At 37.0% G+C, this 18,980-nt stretch overlaps 1 protein-coding gene across 15 annotated transcripts in view; it reads right to left on the reverse strand.

Annotated features, from left to right (window-relative positions):
• Positions 1 to 18,980, reverse strand: part of LOC120883658 (uncharacterized) — a 36,319-nt gene that overhangs the window by 3,172 nt on the left and 14,167 nt on the right. For 12 of the 15 annotated variants that reach the window (XM_040279769.2, XM_040279796.2, XM_078034815.1 and 9 more), the window contains 2 exons: positions 12,219 to 12,345; positions 11,877 to 11,969 (listed from right to left, as the gene is read on the reverse strand). In XM_040279769.2, the coding sequence (XP_040135703.2) occupies positions 11,877 to 11,969; positions 12,219 to 12,345 (220 nt within the window). Of the gene's footprint in view, positions 1 to 860; positions 1,021 to 2,127; positions 2,308 to 11,876; positions 11,970 to 12,199; positions 12,346 to 18,980 lie in introns of those variants that run through there. The other 3 variants (XM_040279699.2, XM_078034819.1, XM_040279737.2) reach the window with 3 other exon arrangements.

Raw genomic sequence — 18,980 nt, forward strand, 5'->3', positions numbered from 1 at the left:
CATTCTCAGTGAATGACAGAAAAATCTTGAATAATTAGCCTGAAAAAAAAGCAAAACTCTAAAAAATCATTGCCCAATTTGGGTTTGCCAGTATATCCATTCAAGCTTGTATTCACAGTCCTTCAACACAATTATCTCTACTCCTGTGTGAGCTACTGCCTCTTAAAATACTTACTATTAATGCCAAATCCTTTCTCATGTTCCATACCCACACAACCCTGCTGTCCTCCATATTTTGCTATATTCAGAATCTAGATAACTTTCAAGAGGCAATTCTGTCTTTTCAAAAATTTTACTCCGATTCTTCTATATAACATAAATTTTTAATAATTTCTAATGTATTTGGTTATCTGTACCACTCATTTAGGTAGTTAAAACTTCAAAGCCTTGCCTATATTTTCATATTTCATCAACTGCAAGATGCACAGTATTTCATATTTTAACGTGTCTAAACTCAGATAACCCAAGCTTGCAAGCAATAATTAATTACTGGCAATGTTTCTTTCTTAGTCATGTGTCTTAACATTAGTGGTATCTTGAAATCACTAAAATATTGTGATTTTTGCATACCTATATATTTTTAAATCATGTTTTGTAACTTACTTTTTTCTTTACACTTTTCCCAAAAAACATGAAAATTTTCAAGCATGGAAAAAAGCTGAAAGAGTACTATAACTGCTCATATTACTGCTCAGATTCTATAATGCTAACACTTTGTCATAATAGTCATGGATTTTAAAATGGTTCATGTAGCTGTGGTTCTCCTTCCTATGACTTCCTTTCTTTGGATAGCAAAGCACTAGTTTTTAGCCAGGGATTAATATAAAATCACAGAAGAGCCCTTTGTAAAATGTACTCACAAGGACCCAAGCTTCACCCAAGGTCTGCAGCATCTGAACCTCCTTATGCGTTCAGAAGCAGAATGCCATCATGGGCTTAAAACAGACTTTCTCTGAAGGGCTGGGGTTGTGGCTCAGTGGTGGAGCCCTTGGCTAGCATGCATGAGGCACTGGGTTCAATCTTCAGCACCACATAAAAATAAATAAATAAAAACAAAAGTGTTTAAAAAAACAGATTTCCTCTGAAATTAAAGGCAACTTCCTGATAACTTGTTTGTCTCTAAGATTCAAAACAGTCTCCTTTGATATTAAAGCTCCAAATTGTTATAACTTCTGAACTTCCTCATACATAAAATAAAAACTCCCTCCAGCTGATGTCAGATTCTCTGGCTAACTAAATCTGCAGATATATGTTTCCTGCCTTTTGTCCCACTTTGCCTCTTATAAAAGCTTTCCTTACCCTTGAGTTTTCTGAAAATGGAGATTTGAGATAGAAAATGTCTCTTCCTTCAATGTTGGCTATTTACTCGCCAGCATGACTCTAAGCATTTGTGGAGCAGTGAACTGACAACAAGGATCATCCCTTGAGCAACATAGCTCAAGCTTGCAGTGATCCATAAGGATCCATAAGGAGGAGGGAGCTCGACCACTCAAGACTTGCCAAACCTACAGTAAGAATTTCAAGGAAAATCCCAGAAGCCACCTAGAGACACTTTTATATCCTGGGATTCATGCCCCCCACAACCCCCCAACTCACATTCTCCCACATATCTTGCTATAGCCTCAAGCACTAAAAATTATTTGTTGGTAAGGGAAAAAAAGGTTAGTTTGGCAAATGCCAGGTTCCCATTGGTTGTCCTCATCAGGGTGCACACAGAGAACTTTATTTTCGCTCTTTGAGTCTTTGGACCTTGAGTGAGTCATTTTGTGTTGACGCTTAGATAAGCCATTTGGTTGCAGGGTATTGGTTGACAAGGTTAAATTTGAAAGATGAAAATTTCCCAGCAATTCTATTGGTTTGTTTGGAGAGCTCTTTTAGGTTGGGTTTTGATTTGGAAAAAGATTATAGCATTGCTTATATATCTAAAAATGCATGCTGAGTTAATGTAACTGTTTTATATATTGGTTACTTGGTGATTGGCTTAACAGGCTAACACTGATGTCTGCAGCAACATATTAATCTACTAAAATAGGGAATTCCATTTCAGAAGAGCATATGCAATTCCTGGGTTGGAAGGAATTATGGGCAGCTCTTTTGGAAGGTGCATATAACGAAGATCCTGATCACCTTGAGGGATGTGTAGAAGGGCATAGGCAGCCAGAGCAAGATGGTGAGTGAGAAGACTGGGGGCAGGGCCAGAACAAAAGAGCAGGAAGAGAGTCTTCCAATGAGATCAACTTCCTGCTTGACGAAAGTGCTCCTGGACACAAGTGGGGGATCCATTCAGACAGATACTTCTGTAATCATGTTCCTAAGCAGGAGATCCAAAAGAAAAAAATAAAGCAGACATGTGGACAGAGGGGGCAGTAATCAGAAATAGTGAGGGGTGCATGGATAGAGGAAGAGACAGGGAAAGGAGGAAATTCGAGAGACCATAAAAAGAACTGGCCAAAACTCCCCCACCAGATTCCCAGTTCTGGGGCCACTTTTCTTCAGAGAAGTCTATCTGTATCTCTGTCTCCTCTACTTCTTGCTTGCTTCTTCTGTGTCCTTTTCTTTGCTGAATGGAGACAATGAACCCAGCACCCCTAGACAGCAAGAACATCTATACCTTTAACGGCCCCATTCACCCCTAGGTGTTTAGGAGCTTTTTTCCAAGTACACTTTACTGACCCAAAACATTTCCCAAGCTCCTTGTATCATTCACCAGATAAGCCTCTATCAAAATCTATCCAAACCGGGCATGGTGGCACATGCCTGTAATCCCAGCAGCTGGAGAAGCTGAGGCAGGAGGATCACAAGTTCAAAGCCAGCCTCAGCAGAAGCAAGGTGCTAAACAACTCGATGAGACCCTGTCTCTAAATACAAAGTAGAGCTGGGGATGTGGCTCATTGGTCTAGTGCCCAGAATTCAATCCCTGGTACCCCCATCCAAAAAAAGATCCACTTTAATTTGAACTCATGAGTTTACTTTTTAAAATTCTGCATGCTTAAGTTATAAATTTTGTTTTGATTAAAGGTTTTTTAATTTTATCTAAGGGTCCCTCCACCCCAGTAAGAAATTGGTTATTCCAGTTTGTTGGTCTGAGTCTTTGAGATGTAAATTTTCTACCTGGCCTCAACTGAAAATGCAAAATTAAGATTTGCAGACTGCTTAAAGCTATATCAGATAACAGTCAGACTTTTAAAATGGCAAATATAAATTTTAAATTTTGAGATTTTCTTGTGTGCACCTGCTTATATATTATTTATTTGCATGGTACTGAAGTGGCTTATAGATAAGTAACATAATTTATAACCTATAAGTTACCCCAAATCCTTTTGATTCACACTTTAGTAAATCTGTGACAAGTTAATTTGAACTTATTGATAGTAAGGCTTTTGTTAAGATTTGGATATGAGTTGTCTTCCAAAAGGTCCTCTGTTAATGCAGGAATATTCATAGAAGAAATGTTTAGATTAGAATAGCTGTAACCTAATTTGAATGGACTAACTTCCTGGTAACCATGGGAAAGCGGGGCATGGCTGGAGTGGGTGCATTAGTTAGGGCATGCCCTGGAAGAGTTCATCTTCCCTTAAGCCCCTTCCTTTGCTCTCTCTGTATTCTGGCCATCATGAGAAGAGCAGTATTCCTCAACCAATCTCTTCAACCATGCCTCATCATGGTCCCAGAGCAATGGAGTCAGTCCACTATGAACTGAACCTCTGATACTATGAGCCAGGTATTTTGGTTATAGCAATGAAAACCTAACACACACAGAAGTACATACCAAAAACTGGGGTTGTTGCTGTAAGTAACATGACCATGTGATTCAAAAGCCTTTGGAACTTGTTTGTAGAATAAATTTAGAAACATTTGAAGATGCAGGCTTGAGAATGTTTACTCTAACATTATATATTAGTCATATGTAACTTGCTTTTGCTTTTTACAGAGGCTCACAGCTAAGAGCTTTTGAATGGACCAATTGCTTGGAAACTGTGGGCAGATGGTGTGTGGCTGGGATGGGGTGGTCAGTGGGGGTATGCCCTGGAAGAGTTTATCTTCCCTGAAGCCTCATCCCCTTGCTCTCTCTGCTTCCTAGCTGCCATGAGCCAAACAGCTTTCCTCTGGCTGGCCCCTTCTGCCATGACGTTCTGCCTCACATCGCCCAGATCATGGAGTGGACTGACCATGAAACTGTGAACCAAAATAAAAGTTGTTACTGACAAGTATTTAAGTCACAGTGACAAAAAGCTAACTAACATAGATGTCTTTAAAATCTGATAAATCATTTTTTTCTGGCCTCCTAATCAGTTGGGATATTTGTCTAAGGTTTTTTTTTAATCCTTTGTTTTGCTGTAAATCCATTAATGAAAGCTTTTCTAAGTAGAAGTGATGATTGACCAAAAATGTTTATGTGACCTAATGTCAACACTCCGACAAAAACTGGAAGAGCTTATCTGCTTCTTTGTAATAAATGAGCTATGCTATTTTCCTATCCTTTGCTTAGATTGAATTCTTTTAAAATGCAGATTTTTAAATAGTTTTCTTTTTATAAGGAAACCCTGAATTAAGAATTTGAAATCTTAGGGTTTTCATACCTCAGAAATTTTGTTTTCTTTTGCTAAATATGGAACCCCTTTATCTCTGTATGATATCCATGGTTTATCTAAAATATTGATCAATAGATTTGAAACTTCACAAGTGAACCTAAGCATTAAAAATATCTAGATAGAGTTTGAACAGAGACCTAAAAGGTTTAAAATTAAGCATAAATAATTTTAAATAAAAATATATTGACAGAATTCTTAAAATTAAGGAATTTAATTTTATTTGGTAACACATGACTTAAAATGCTAAGTATCTATGCATGGTTTCTAATTTCTGGAATAATATCATTTTATAAGGATAAATAAATCACGAGTATTTATAAATCATGGAATATTTGTTGTAAATTGATCATAAATTTTAGCAACGCTCCTTAAAAAGTTTCTTCCTAGTTGTAGATGAACAGGATGTCTTTATTTTAATTGTTTATTTTTATGCTGTGCTAAGGATTGAACCTAGAGCTTTACTCATACTAGGCAAGCACTCTTCCACAGCCCTTTAGCAGTAGTCTTAAAAATTAACTATTGGTCTGTCTGTACCTTCATTCAGTAACCTAAATGTTGTATACATTTCCATAATTTATTATATTATTTATATTGGATATGAAACATTTAATGTTTATCAGTTTTTAGACATTTGCTTTTAAAACCTGTTTGTCTCTTTTCAGTTTCTTTTTACAACTTCCTCCTAAAGATTCATGTTGATATCCAGGCCCTAAATTCAAGATTATTAAAAATAAAACTGATGTTAATTAGCCTTCAGTAAAAACAGACTAAAAGCCTGTTTACAATTCTCTGAACTAACATTAGTCTCTTCGCTAACCTAGAGTAAAAAAATGAATTTGTATGGTATTGCATATAGAACACCTCAGGTAATTTCCATTTGTGTTTCTGTATTTTCTGTACAAATTGCCGGGGTTTTATAGTTCTCATCAGCAAGATTTTTTTTTACTGCCTTCTTCAAAAGTGTCCCTCAAAGCTGTGAAGTGGATTTTACACCATATTTTATGTTGAAAATCTAGTTTGTATTATTAAATGTTTCAGAAATTTTTACTAAAAAGATATAACAATAAATGTAGATCTATATTTCTAATATGTCATCATACCTCTTTTCTTCAGGATCTCCATTATTTTGAATGTATTTTATTTTCTCCACTATTAATTATCTAAAGACACAGGATAATAATTTTACTTTTTAAGTCAGAATTTTAGCTTGGAAGATGTTTTAGGTTTGATGTGTATCTCTTCTATCAGTTACAAGATTTTTGAAACAATAAATAGCTGGATGAAGTGGCGCATGCCTGTAATCCCAATGGTTCATGAGACTGAAGCAGGAGGATTATGAGTTCAAAGCTAGCCTCAGCATCAAGCAAGGCCCTATGGCTGGGATGGGGTGGTCAATGGGGGACCCTATCTCTAAATAAAATGTAAAAAGGGCTGGGGATATACCTTAGTGGCTAAGCACCCCTGGGCTCATCCCTGGTACTCAAAACAAAACAAAAACAAAATGAATATTAGATTAAAATGTCTGCTATTTTTTCCAAAGTAATGTTCACTAGATGAAAACTTGTACTCTATTAGATAGTACCAGCAGTCAGAGCACACCTATTTTGTTACAAATGAGAATATTTGATATGAAAAATTTTTTAAAAATATTGTTCACTTTCTTGTTTGCTTGATTAATGTTTAAATTCTAGAGGAACTTCAAGTATTTCTTAGAATAATAGTCCACTCTTAGCAAAGTTTACAAAGAACTGGCTTAAAGAACAAATATCCAAATAATCTTGGATAATTTCCAAGGTTTTCAGCTGATTTTATTAGATTTCTGATTGCTTATAAGAAAAAAAAATTAAGTCTTATAAGAATTTGAGTTTAATCAAATCTCTTTTTCCTAGTTGAGTTTTTTGTTATTGCTGTTGTTTTGTTTTTCGTACCAGAAATTGAACCCAGGGGCATGTAACCACTGAGCCACATCCCCATCCCTTTTTATTATTTTTATTTTGAGACAATTTTGCTAATTTGCTTAGGGCCTCATTAAGTTGCTGAAGCTGGCTTTGAACTTGCCATCCTCCTGCCTCAGCCTCCTGAGCCACTGAGATTATAGGCATGCACCACTTTGCCTGGCTCCCAGTCTCTTCTTGCTTAAATGAACTAGTATTTTTATAATGATGGGATGTTATAAATCATGATATATTTACATGTTATAAATAAAACTAAATTATTTTGCTAAGTACTCTAATAACACCTTATAGATTGCCTGTAGTCATAGTGAGCCATGATCTCTAAAGTTGATAAGGGGCAATCCTGCTTTATTCATCCTTCATTTTAAGACAAATTTAAGGTTGAATATTTTGATACAGGGTAAGTATGACTTCTGATTATTTTAATTTTCAGTTGTACTGTTCACATTGTGAATTATTTTGCAAATAACATTTGAACATATATGTATTTTGAAATAATGACATGAATTCTTGTAGACTGTATTCAACATTCCTAGGGTTCTATGGAATGTATCTAAATTCTAGAGTTGTTATGAAATGTAATGTTAAATTTTACCTAGATAATGATTATCCTTTATTTAGATAAGAAAGACTATCTAATAGGCATTTTTCAGTGCAGATATGACTGAACTGCTTTTGTTTTTCTACAGACAAGTTGGTTTTCTTTGGAGAAAAAGTTTAGAACTAAAGAAATTGTGTTTATTAGTCCAAATTATATAAACTGGATTATTAATGTTTGGTATTTTTCCAGCCTAAGAGCTAATCTTTCCAAAAACCTTCCATTGCTTAAAATTGGCAAAAAGGGGTCTTGTGACACTGACTCATAAACTGTCATTTCCCCTCCTACATGAGACCACTCAGATCAAATGAGACAAGGCTCCTGCAGCGTAGGACAAAGATGCTTTGCAAGTAATCCACAATGTCTTCAGAGAAAATTTTTCAGAGATGGTGGCAGGGGGCGGGTAGATCACATGGAGCTACTTGTCAAACCCTACCAAAAATAAATGGGGGAGGTTATGGAAAGGGAGTTCTTACACTCTTATGTGAGCTAACACTAAAGCCCTTCCCCCAAGTAGAACTATTAAATATTTCAGACTATTTCAGAAATAAGCATCTAACTCCTTATGTTCAAGTCCCTTGATGTGATTTGCACACCAATCCAACAATGGACTGCCAGCCAGATAGCATGGAGCCCCAATTCTCTCAAGATTAAGGGGATGAACTTAATGGGAGATTTGAAATAGACTCCTTCTGAAATTAAGGGAAACTTCCTGATAACTTGCTTTGCCTGCAGGAATTCAAATAGCCTCCCCCTTTGGCAGGGTACTGGGGATTGAACTCAGGGGCACTCGACCACGGAGCAATATCCCCAGCCTTATTTTGTATTTTATTTAGAGACAGGGTCTCACTGAGTTGTTCAGCACCTTATTGTTGCTGAGGCTAGCTTTGAACTCTTGATCCTCCTACCTCAGCTTCCAGCACCTGGGATTGCAGGCATGTGCCACCACACCCAGCTGAAACAGCCCCCTGAAAATAGCTGTTAAAACAGCTACAAACTTTTTTAACTTCTGAACTTCCTCCCACAGAGAAAAGATGCCAAGGAAGTTGAGACTGACAGGTTCTATGGCTAACTAAATCTGCTTATATACATTTCCTGCCTTTTTCTTTGCCTCTTCTTATAAGAGCTTCCCTCGCCCTTGAGCTTTCTGAACATGGAGATTTGAGATGGGAAGTCTCCTCTAACTTCCTTGAGAGCTGGCCTATTTTCCTGCCAACTTAACTCTGCATGTTAAGCCTCGCTTCTTATCCCTGATAGTAATAAGCTCTCTAGTCAATGAACAAATCCTAGCTCAGACTTTCACTTAATGAGTGGCCTTAGGCAAGTGACCTAATCTATTTCTATCACTTTTCCACCTATTACAAATTGTAACAGTACGTACTCAAATGAATAATGGGAGGATCCAATTACATGTGAAATCTTACACTGCACAAAGGAACTGTTTTAAAAGTTTTACTCCAGCCGGGCACGGTGGCACATGCCTGTAATCCCAGCAGCTGGGGGGCTGAGGCAGGAGGATCCCAAGTTCAAAGCCAGCCTCAGCAAAAGCAAGGCACTAAGCAACTCAGTGAGACCCTGTCTCTAAATAAAATAGAAAACAGGGCTTGGGATGTGGGTCAGTGGTTGAGTGCCCTTGAGTTCAATCTCTGGTACCGAAAAAAAAAAATATATATATATATATATATATAAAGAGCCATTACATTACTATAAAAAGAAATAAGGAGTATCTTTATATATTTATCATGTTCCTGAATGTGTGAAAAAGAAGGTAGACAAAACTACATAGTATGCTACCATTTTTTTAAAGAGAGAGAGAGAAAAAAAAATTTTAATATTTATTTTTTAGTTTTCAGCAGACACAACATCTTTCTTTGTATGTGGTGCTGAGGATTGAGCCCAGGCTGCACACATGCCAGGCGAGCGCACTACTGCTTGAGCCACATCCCCAGCCCAGTATGCTACCATTTTTTAAGGAAAGAAATGAATATGAATGTATATTAATATATGCTCATATTGTTAAAAATGATGGAAGGATAACCCTTTAAATTTCACTAAAGGAAATGGAAGGAGGAAGGGAGGACGTAAGATGAAGAAAGAAGCTAGATTACTCTGAATATACTGTGTTTTCTAGATTTGACCTTGGAACTAAGTAAATATTTTTAAATGTTTTATAGAATCTTAAAGAAAAACAATATAAAATAATTCCTAATAACAGTAAACATCCTTTTTGTCTGCCTTTCCTAAAGACCAGACAGAAATGTCTTGATTCTCAGTTCATCAACATGAATTAATTTGACTCAGTATACACATACAACAGTCTCAGATTAATACTACAATATTAACCATCAGATATAAAATGAATAAATTAAAAACTTAAGTCCAGAATTTCATTTGGAAGTATCATTTTTGAATACATGAGGTATTTTTTTCTTTAAAAAAATCTTATAAATAGTTCTTAACTCTGTCAGTGAAAAGGCCTAGAAATGATTCCCTAACATCCATGCTGTGGTATTAAAAACTAAAAAGATCTAGGGCTCCCTAGAAGAAATGGTCAATTCCAAATCAGAGACAGGGAATATACAGAATGAGCCATGAACTTGTAGCACCAGAAAGGAAGGACAATACCAAAGGCTTGGGGGCCAAGTTGAAAGAGTTTCTACCAGCCAAACACAGGATAGTTTTGACTCCTAATAAGGATAATAAGGCAATTGATTAAGAAATAAAAAAATATTTAAATCCTTAAGTCTGAGAATGATACATTAAAAAGGGCAAATTTACCTTTGAATTAAGCTATAAAATCAACTCATTTCAAACTTTAAAAAAGTCACTTAGCCCATCTTTTCTGAATAATATGTAGCTCGTGGTATACAAATAATATATGCAGGGCAAAATCTCTATATAAGCATTCCATCAAGAAAATGACAGAATGAAAACATCACCATTTTGCAGCCATTAATGAACTAATGGGTCTGAGCAGTAATCACCAATAACTGGTAGTTACAGATAACCATGCATAACATGCCTCCTAGCAGAAATTTTTAAATCTTCCAAATATGATCCAGCTTCTAGATCTACCAACTGAAAGGAATAACTGGGGAGAGTAGATTATGTCAAATACCACCATGGGGTATTTAACAGAAAAATCCAGAATCCATAATACTAAAGAACAAATCACCTAGTTGCTTAAAACAACAAATGGAAAAAAGAGATGAAGGGGAATCTATAGGTAAGAGAATGAATAACTATAAGCACACCCAGCTCCTGGTGCAGATTTTTAAGTACCAATCCCATTAAGAGGAACAAAAGATCCTTGCAGAAGTTGCTGATTTCAGGACTAAAACAGAAAGGTGATGTAGAATGTGTATTTGTGCTAGAATGTAAGCAAGTGCTCCAAGAATGATAAGGACATGGGGAAAGGACAGGGGAACTACCCTGAAAAGAATTCTGCTAGCCAAACTGAACACAGTTTGAACACAAAAATGAATAATGACAGTAATGGATGGTAATAGTGAAAAAAATAAACATTAATAACTGCTTCAGGCAAGAATCATCAGTGAATATTAAAGCTAATGGGCAAAAGTTTTGAGGAAACATACTATTATCACAGGGTACAACAGTTCCATTGCTATGTATCTGCTCAAATGAGAACATACGTCACCACAAAAAAAAGTGCAAATAAATGTTATAAGCAAAAAGTAGAAACCACAAAAATGTTCAACAAATGAATAAATAATGTGGTCCATACATACAATGGAATATTATTCTTGTGTAAAAAATAAAGTGCTGGTTCATGCTGTAATGTGAATGAACCTTAAAAACAGGTCACATGAAAGAAACCAGACATAAAAGGCCATATTTTATATGATTCCATTTATATGAAATATCCAGAGTAGGCAAAACCATAGAGGCAGAAAGTAGATTAGAGGTTACCAGCAAATGGGGAAAAGAGGGAATGGAGAGTGAGTGTTAAGAATAGGGGTTTCATGGGCTGAGGATATAGCTCAGTTGGTAGAGCGCTTGCCTCACATGCACAAGGCCCTGGGGATCAATCCCCATGTACCACACATGAAAAAAGAAAGAAAAGGGGTTTTTTAGAGACAATGAAAATGTTCTAGCATTACTAGTGATGGTTGCACAATTCTGAATATACTAAAAACCACTGAACATTTGAAAAGGCTAAATTTTGTAATAGTGAATTATATCTTATTATTTTAACAAACAGATAATCAAGGAGCTCAGTGGTAAAGCACTTATCTAGCATGCACAAAGCCCTTGGTTCAAACCCTAAATACCAAAAAAAAAAAAAAAATCAAGATATTTTAGAATATCAAGTCTGACAGGAAATACCTAAGTCAAACAACAAGTATGAACTGGAGAATCCAATATGGAATTAGCATTAGTATCCAGGCCTGTGACTAATGTGGGCCTGGCAGATAAGTCAGTGATGCGTGAGTATCATAGAAAAGGTAGTGCCAGGGAGTGACAGCATTTAAAAGATACTTACATATAAAAGGAATTGTGCAGAAACTTGCTGGGGAGTACCAACTTAACAAGAGCAATGTGGCGTGTGGGGACAGGGTTAGGGCTATCAATCTTATATCTGTGGTGTTCCTATCCCCATCCAACAGCATCAAATGGTCACAATTTTATCCTAGGACATTCTTGGAAGCCCTTTCATGAGAATTTATAGGCTAGGGCCTCGTGTTCAGAGCCTTAGTCAATCCTATTTACCTGGAAAGCTCCAAATTGGAATTCTGTCTTCTGCTGGGCATAGCTCTTCCACCTCCAACTTGAGGATGAGGTCTGGTTTACAAACCTGTTGCCCTGTTAATGACAAATGACAGATAGCTTCTTGGTATAATTCTTCAGAGCCAAGACAAAAGAAGTTTCAGTTTGGTGACAGCACAAGGGAACCTGTTGCTTGACATAATGGTAATGTCAAACCATTTAACCTGGATTTTTAGTTCTCAAATACCTTTTCAGGAAAGAAAAGTGGGAAATTGAGAAACAAAATGTCCTCCATTTGATGCAGTAATCATAAACAGCAAAATTACCTGAGGAAGCCATTCTTACCCACGGAGACCAGGTTGCTGTAGGTCTCTAGCATCACATCTCGGTATAAGGTCCTCTGCAGAGGGTTCAGGTACTGCCACTCCTCCTGAGTGAAATCCACAGCCACATCCTCAAATTTCACTAGTCCCTGTAATGGCACATTCCTTTTATTCTAAAATGCTGACCACCAGGTGATAAGAACACAGGAGAACTTCTAACTGGGTTCCCCAGTCCTCATGATGACAATACACAATATCTATTTCATATCAAGTTAGTGACCTACTTTGTATGAAAATCACAAATCATGAGAGCAAAACTATTCCACTAAGAAATAGAGGGCTTTTTGTTTGTTTTTGTACTAGGGATTTGGCACCAGGAATGTAGCTTAACCACTGAGCTACATCCCCAGCCCCTTTTCTTTATTTTGAGATAGTCTCATTAAGTTGGTTAAGGCCTTGCTTAGCTAAGGCTGGCTGTGAACGTGAGATCCTCCTGCCTCAGCCTCCTGAGCCACTGAGATTACAGGCATGCACTACCACATCTGGCAATAGAGTATTTAAAATGATGCAATATTAGCACAAGGATAGACAGTCTGGTGGGAAAAAAAAAGAATCCAAACATGTACAGACAGCTGACTTATGACAGTTGGCATAGCAAAACAATGGAGAGAGTATGATCTTTTCTTTTTTTAATATTTAATTTTTTTAATTGTAAGTGGACACAACACCTTTATTTTATTTTTATGTGGTGTTGAGGATGGAACCCAGGGCCTCATGCATGCTAGCTGAGCACTCTACCTCTGAACAACAACCCCAGCCCAAGAGTATGATCTTTTCAATAAATGTAAATGGATTATTAGATGTCTATATGGGGTAAAATGAAATTTATCCCCTAATACATGCAGGTAAAATATAAATCTAATGTAAAAAGTGACACAATAAAGTGTCCATATAACTGTAGGGTCACCTAATCACCCCTCCCCTTTCTGTGTCTTGACTACTCTGTAACCCAGACAGCTGTAGGTATTTTCCTGCAAGTTTGAGCCCAAACTGGTGCCTTGAACATTCCCAGGCACTGATAAACTGGTTTATGTGGTGGCCCAAATCCTTAAATCCTCATGTCCCCCTCACTGCAGACAAATCAAGCTAGGTAGGACATCCCTGTCTCTCATTGTCATGATGCTGAAGCCCACTCTGTAAGTTTTAATAGATGCTCAGGAATGATCATCTGGCTTTTTAGTGCTTCTTTCATTACAATCCCAACAGGCCCCATAGCAAGACAATTGGGGCACTCCCTTTGTAGGAATTCCCCTGCTGCCTTTTTTTTTTGTGGTGCTGAACATTGAACCCCCTTCCTTGCACATGCTAAGCAAGCACTCTGCTACTGAGCCACATCCCAGCACATGCTGTCTCTTTGGGGGCAACATCAGACTGGATTCAGCAAAATAAAACAATAATATAGAAAATGTGTTCATAAGTCTAAATTGAAAAGCACTCATAAAAGGAGAGACTTGGAGTGTTACAAGATTGAAAGGGTAACAGTGAAAAGGCAAGCCATTAAGGGAGATCACCTGCAATATTCATGAAGAGAACAACCACTGTCCTATCTGTAAGAAATACACAACACAAAAGAGCAGACAAGAGAAGTGAGTAGGTACTTCCTTAAAAATGAGAACCAAGTGATCTATGAACAGAAGAAAATGTACTTGTCCTTGGCACTCAGATACATTGCAATGTATTCAATCTTATTAGCACTCGGGAAATGAAAATTTAAGCTACACTGAGACACCTGTATGTACTTGCCAGAAAAGGTATAATTAAGCAGACTAATGCACCATAATGTTGCATTGAAATGGGAATTCTCATGTCCCATTAGTAGGAATGTAACCTGGTATAATCACTTGAAAAACACATGGCATGATTTACTAAAGTTAATGATTTGTATACACTATGACCCAGAAGCTCCTTCCCTAGGTACTCACAGAAAATTGTGCACATGTGCTCTAGGAAACAAGTCCAGGGATACTCAAAGAAGCACTGTTTCTAATACTAATTCATGGAAAAAATCCAAATGTCCATTACCAGTAGAATGAGTAAACTGTGGCACAGTCATTCAATGAAATGCTGTATGGTGACCAAAAGTAATGAAATACACCTGCTTGTTGTAATGCAGGTTCACTCTTCACTTGTTACCAATTTGAATCATGTGCAATTGTTCACAAAAGTTATATGGAGTGGGATTATTCTTTAGATAGGCATCAGGGGACAACAGAATCCTAGGATTCATTGTGAGTTGGTACCCCAAGTCTCAGGAAAGCTGATCAGGGCAGATGGAGTTTTCTGAATATGCCTCACTTGCACCATAGTGAACTGACCTCAGAAAACAGCCAGTCCTGTGTTTTCTATGTTGGGGGCAAATGAACCATTGAAAGACATCCTGTTTCTAGGAGGGGACTGGATCAGGGTTCAGGTTATTCTGACTAGCTCCCCACTTATCTCAGATATTACATTCCCAGCACATTCTACAGTTATTCTTAAGAAATATAAATAAGAGTCAGTGTGATGGTGCACACCCATAATCCCAGTGGCTCAGAAGGCTGAGACAGGATAACTGCAAGTTGGAGGTCAGCCTCAGCAACATAGTGAGACCCTGCCTCAAAAAATATGAAAGGCTGGGGATGCGACTCAGTGGTTAAGTACCCCTGGGTTCAATTCCCAGTACAAGGGGAAAAAAAGAACTACAAATAACAAAGAGGTGAAAACTAGTCCATGGCCACCCAGAGGACCTTCCTGCACATATCCAACAAAGATTAATATAATAAATGTACTAATGAGAAAAAGAAGCCCCGAATATACTCCATATTTCTATTTATAAATTGTAAGAGAACAAATTAGGCTAGTTAATCCATGATGTTAGCAGTGAGGATAATAATTATTTCTACATATGGCAAAAATTTAGGGAAGGGAATGAGAAGGGTGCTGAGGTCCTAATTATGTTCTTTCTACATCTTAGCCTAGGTGGTAGCTACAGAGTGTGTTTTCATGCTTGTGATAATACATCCAACTGTATACTTAAAAACTGTGCACTTTATATGCACTTTATATCTTTATTCATAAGAATTATTTGCAGGGTTGGGGTTGTGGCTTAGTGGTAGAACACTGGCCCTGGGTTCAATCCTCAGCACCACATAAAAAATAAATAAATAAAGGTATTGTGTCCATCTACAACTAAAAATATTTTTTAAAAGAATTACTTGTAATAGAGCTGGGAATGTGACTCAGTGGTAGAGCATTTTGTCTAGCATGTCTGAGGTCCTGGGTTCAATCCCTAGCATCAGATACAAAAAATATTTTCAACAAAAAGAGGCAAATCAATGGGAAAATGGGACGACTTTCTATGTCAACAAATTATTCTGAAACAACCGGATATTCTTCTTTTTTAAAAAAATCTTTATTTTTGAGTTGTAGTTGGACACAATACCTTTATTTCACTTATTTACTTTTATGTGGTACTGAGGATTGAACCCAGATCTCACACATGCGAGGCGAGTGCTCTACCACTGAGCCACAATCCCAACCACCGGATATTCTTTAAAAACCTCAATAACTCCAACATAAAATTAACTCAAAGTGCATTATAGATGTCAATGTAAAAACTAAACCTATAATATTTCTTAGAAGAAAATACAAGAGAAATTCTTTTGAACCTTCAGTTAGCCAAAAATTTCTTAGATGTGACAACAAAATTCAAAAGACATTGTTAGAGATTGAAAAGTCAGAGAATGAAAGAAAGTATTTATAGATCAAACATCTGGCAAAAAACTTGTATTGAGAATACAAACAAGAACTATCAAAATGTGAGGGGAGGGCTGGGGTTGTGGCTCAGCAGTGGCACGCTCACCTAGCACGTGCGAGGCCCTAGGTTTGATCCTCAGCACCACATAAAAATAAGTAAACAAAATAAAGGTATTGTGTCCAACTACAACTAAAAAATAAATATTTTTTTAAAGTAAGGGGGGTTACTGGGGAATTTGTCAAATTACATTATGTGCATGTATAAATATGACACAATGAATCCCACCATTATGAATAATCATAATGCACCAATAAAATGGGGGAAAAACCTAAAAAGTGAAGCAAAAGCTAGATACCTCACCAAAGAAGAAATATAGTTAGCAAATAAATACATAAAAATTTTCTCAACACCATTAATCATAAGGGAACTGCAAATTAAAACAACCATGATACACCACTGTACACTTATTATAATGTGGGGGATGACAATACGTAGGACTGGTAAGGATATGGAGCAACCAGACTTCTACTGGCAGGAATGTAAAATGGCATAGCCCCTTTGGAAATGGTTTTCCAGTTGTTCATGAAGTTAAGCGTGTACTACTACATAATCTGGCAATCCCACTCCCAGGTATATTTACCTGGGTGAAATGAAAACTATATAAATCTCAAACCCTATAAAGGAACATATATATGTACACATGTATGTGTATATATACGTGTGTGTGTGTGTGTGTGTGTGTGTGTGTGTATAGATAGATAGATAGAGAGAGAGAGATTGAACTCAGGGCCTTGTGCATGCTAGGCAAGTGCTCTACCACTGAGCTATACCTGCTAGCCCCTAGCAGCTATATTTTTTATTTTCAATCACCAAAACATGGAAATAACCTAAATGTTTTTCAACCAATTGATAAACAGCCTGGATTACACACAATATAATATTACTCAGCAATAAAAATGAAAGAACTACCAGGCATGGTGGTACACACCTGTAATCCCAGCACCTCAGGAGGCTGAGGCAGGAGGATCCCATGTTTGAGGCTAGTCTGGGCAGCTTAGCAAAACCCTGCCCAAAATAAAAAATAAAAAGGGCTGGGGACATAGCTCAGTGGTAGAGTGCTCCTGGGTTCAATCTTCAGTACCACACACAAACACACAAAAGAACTAATAACAGTCAACACATGGATGAACCTCAATGTATTCTTCTACATCAAAGAAGCCAAACTCAAAATGACACTTTGAATGATTCCATTTATATATGGGGTAAAAGCAAAAGTGCAGAATGGAAATACATTATTGACTAGGAGACAGGGTGCAGGAAGGGGCTGACTACAAAGATGATACATTGGGAGGTGACAGAACTCTTCTGTCTTCAGTCTACCACTGATGGTGTTGGTAACATAACTATGGGTTTTTAAAAATTCATAGAACTGTATACTTTTTTAAAGGGCTCATTTTATTATACATAAGTCATACCTTAATTTTTTAATTTTAAAAATAAGGAACCTCCAGGTAATCTAGAATAACACCTCTGTATAAATCCAAATCTCTCTATATATCCTTCAAAAGACTATATAAATCAACCCAAAGAGTATATAAAATCACACATAATCAATACCTTTAGTATAACTTATAGTACAAAATAGAGACTACTACAGAGTTTTCATTGCCTATAAGTAAAAAAAAAAAATCAGAAAAACAAGTATCAAACCATTCCTGTAGTGTGAGGAGGATCTGAACAAAATGGAACAGAGGAAGGGAATGGAGAGATTTAAGAGTGAGCTGAAATTGTGCTTAGAGAAAATCCACTGTAAGTAGGAAAATGCAGAAAAGCTGGCCAGAGATATGAGAGTACCAGCTACAGAAAAGGTAGGTGGGACCCAAGGAGGCAGTCACAGAGCGTGCATCTAAGGGAGAAAAGGATAAAAAGGAATAAGGAAATATTATTCCGAGATTGGGTGGTGATCTAAAAAAAAAAAGAGAGAGGGAAATTTAGGTTCATGTAAGACAAAAAATGGCTAAAACAAAATCAGACCACACACAATCCTTCTCCACAGTGCCAAAAGAAAAAGTCATCCATTGGGGGTGCTGTACTCCATCTCACTGTGAAAACATAAGTGCTCTTGAACTAAAAATCTCAAGCAACCTCAACCCCTAAACCTGTCCTCAGAACAAATAGACGAAACAGTCTGCATCAATTCAAAGCTTCTTTAAGAACAAAGGAAAATGAGAAAACATTTCAGGTGACTGGGACTGGGGGGCAGCTTAGTAACAGAGCACTAGACTAGCATGTGTGAGGCCCAGAGCTGTCCCCAGTGCAACAAAACCAAAAAATTCAGGTGACAAAAAATTCACTCCACAATGAGAACACAGGGAGGCTAAGCAGCTTCAAGCTCTCATCCACTCACGGAAATATAAAAACAAAAAGAATCTATCAGAATCATCTTTGCCAGAACTCTGGAAAACAGCCAAAGATTTGTAGTAACCAAGCAAAGATGGAATAAAGAAAAAGGCAATTTGAAGACGGTAAAAAAGCTTTGTGGCACTTTTATTTGCCCTTCTCTTCCAATAACAGTGTGATGAAACAAGAAATTAGTAACAGAAATGGATAATTTCTGTTATAATTTCTGTTATAATTGAACACAACTTACCCCAGCAAAGACAGTAAGCTTAAGCAGCTCTGATTACATTCAAAGTAATCAAAGAACTAATCTCTAAAAGTTTCACATAGAAATTTTATTAAACCATCAAGGAGCAGACAATCCGAACACTACAAAAATTCTTCTGGGCTGGGTTGTGGCTCAGAGGTAGAGCACTTGCTTTGCATGTGTGAGGCACTGGGTTTGATCCTCACCACCACATAAAAATAAAATAAAGATATTGTACCCACCTATAACTAAAAAATAAATATTTTTTTTAAAAAAAATCTTCTTGAAGACACAAAATGAAAAACTTCCAAATTCTCTACATAAATCTGTTAGAGTAGGTA

The sequence above is a fragment of the Ictidomys tridecemlineatus genome, chromosome X (genome assembly GCF_052094955.1).
Source record: "Ictidomys tridecemlineatus isolate mIctTri1 chromosome X, mIctTri1.hap1, whole genome shotgun sequence".
Lineage (NCBI taxonomy): Eukaryota > Metazoa > Chordata > Mammalia > Rodentia > Sciuridae > Ictidomys > Ictidomys tridecemlineatus.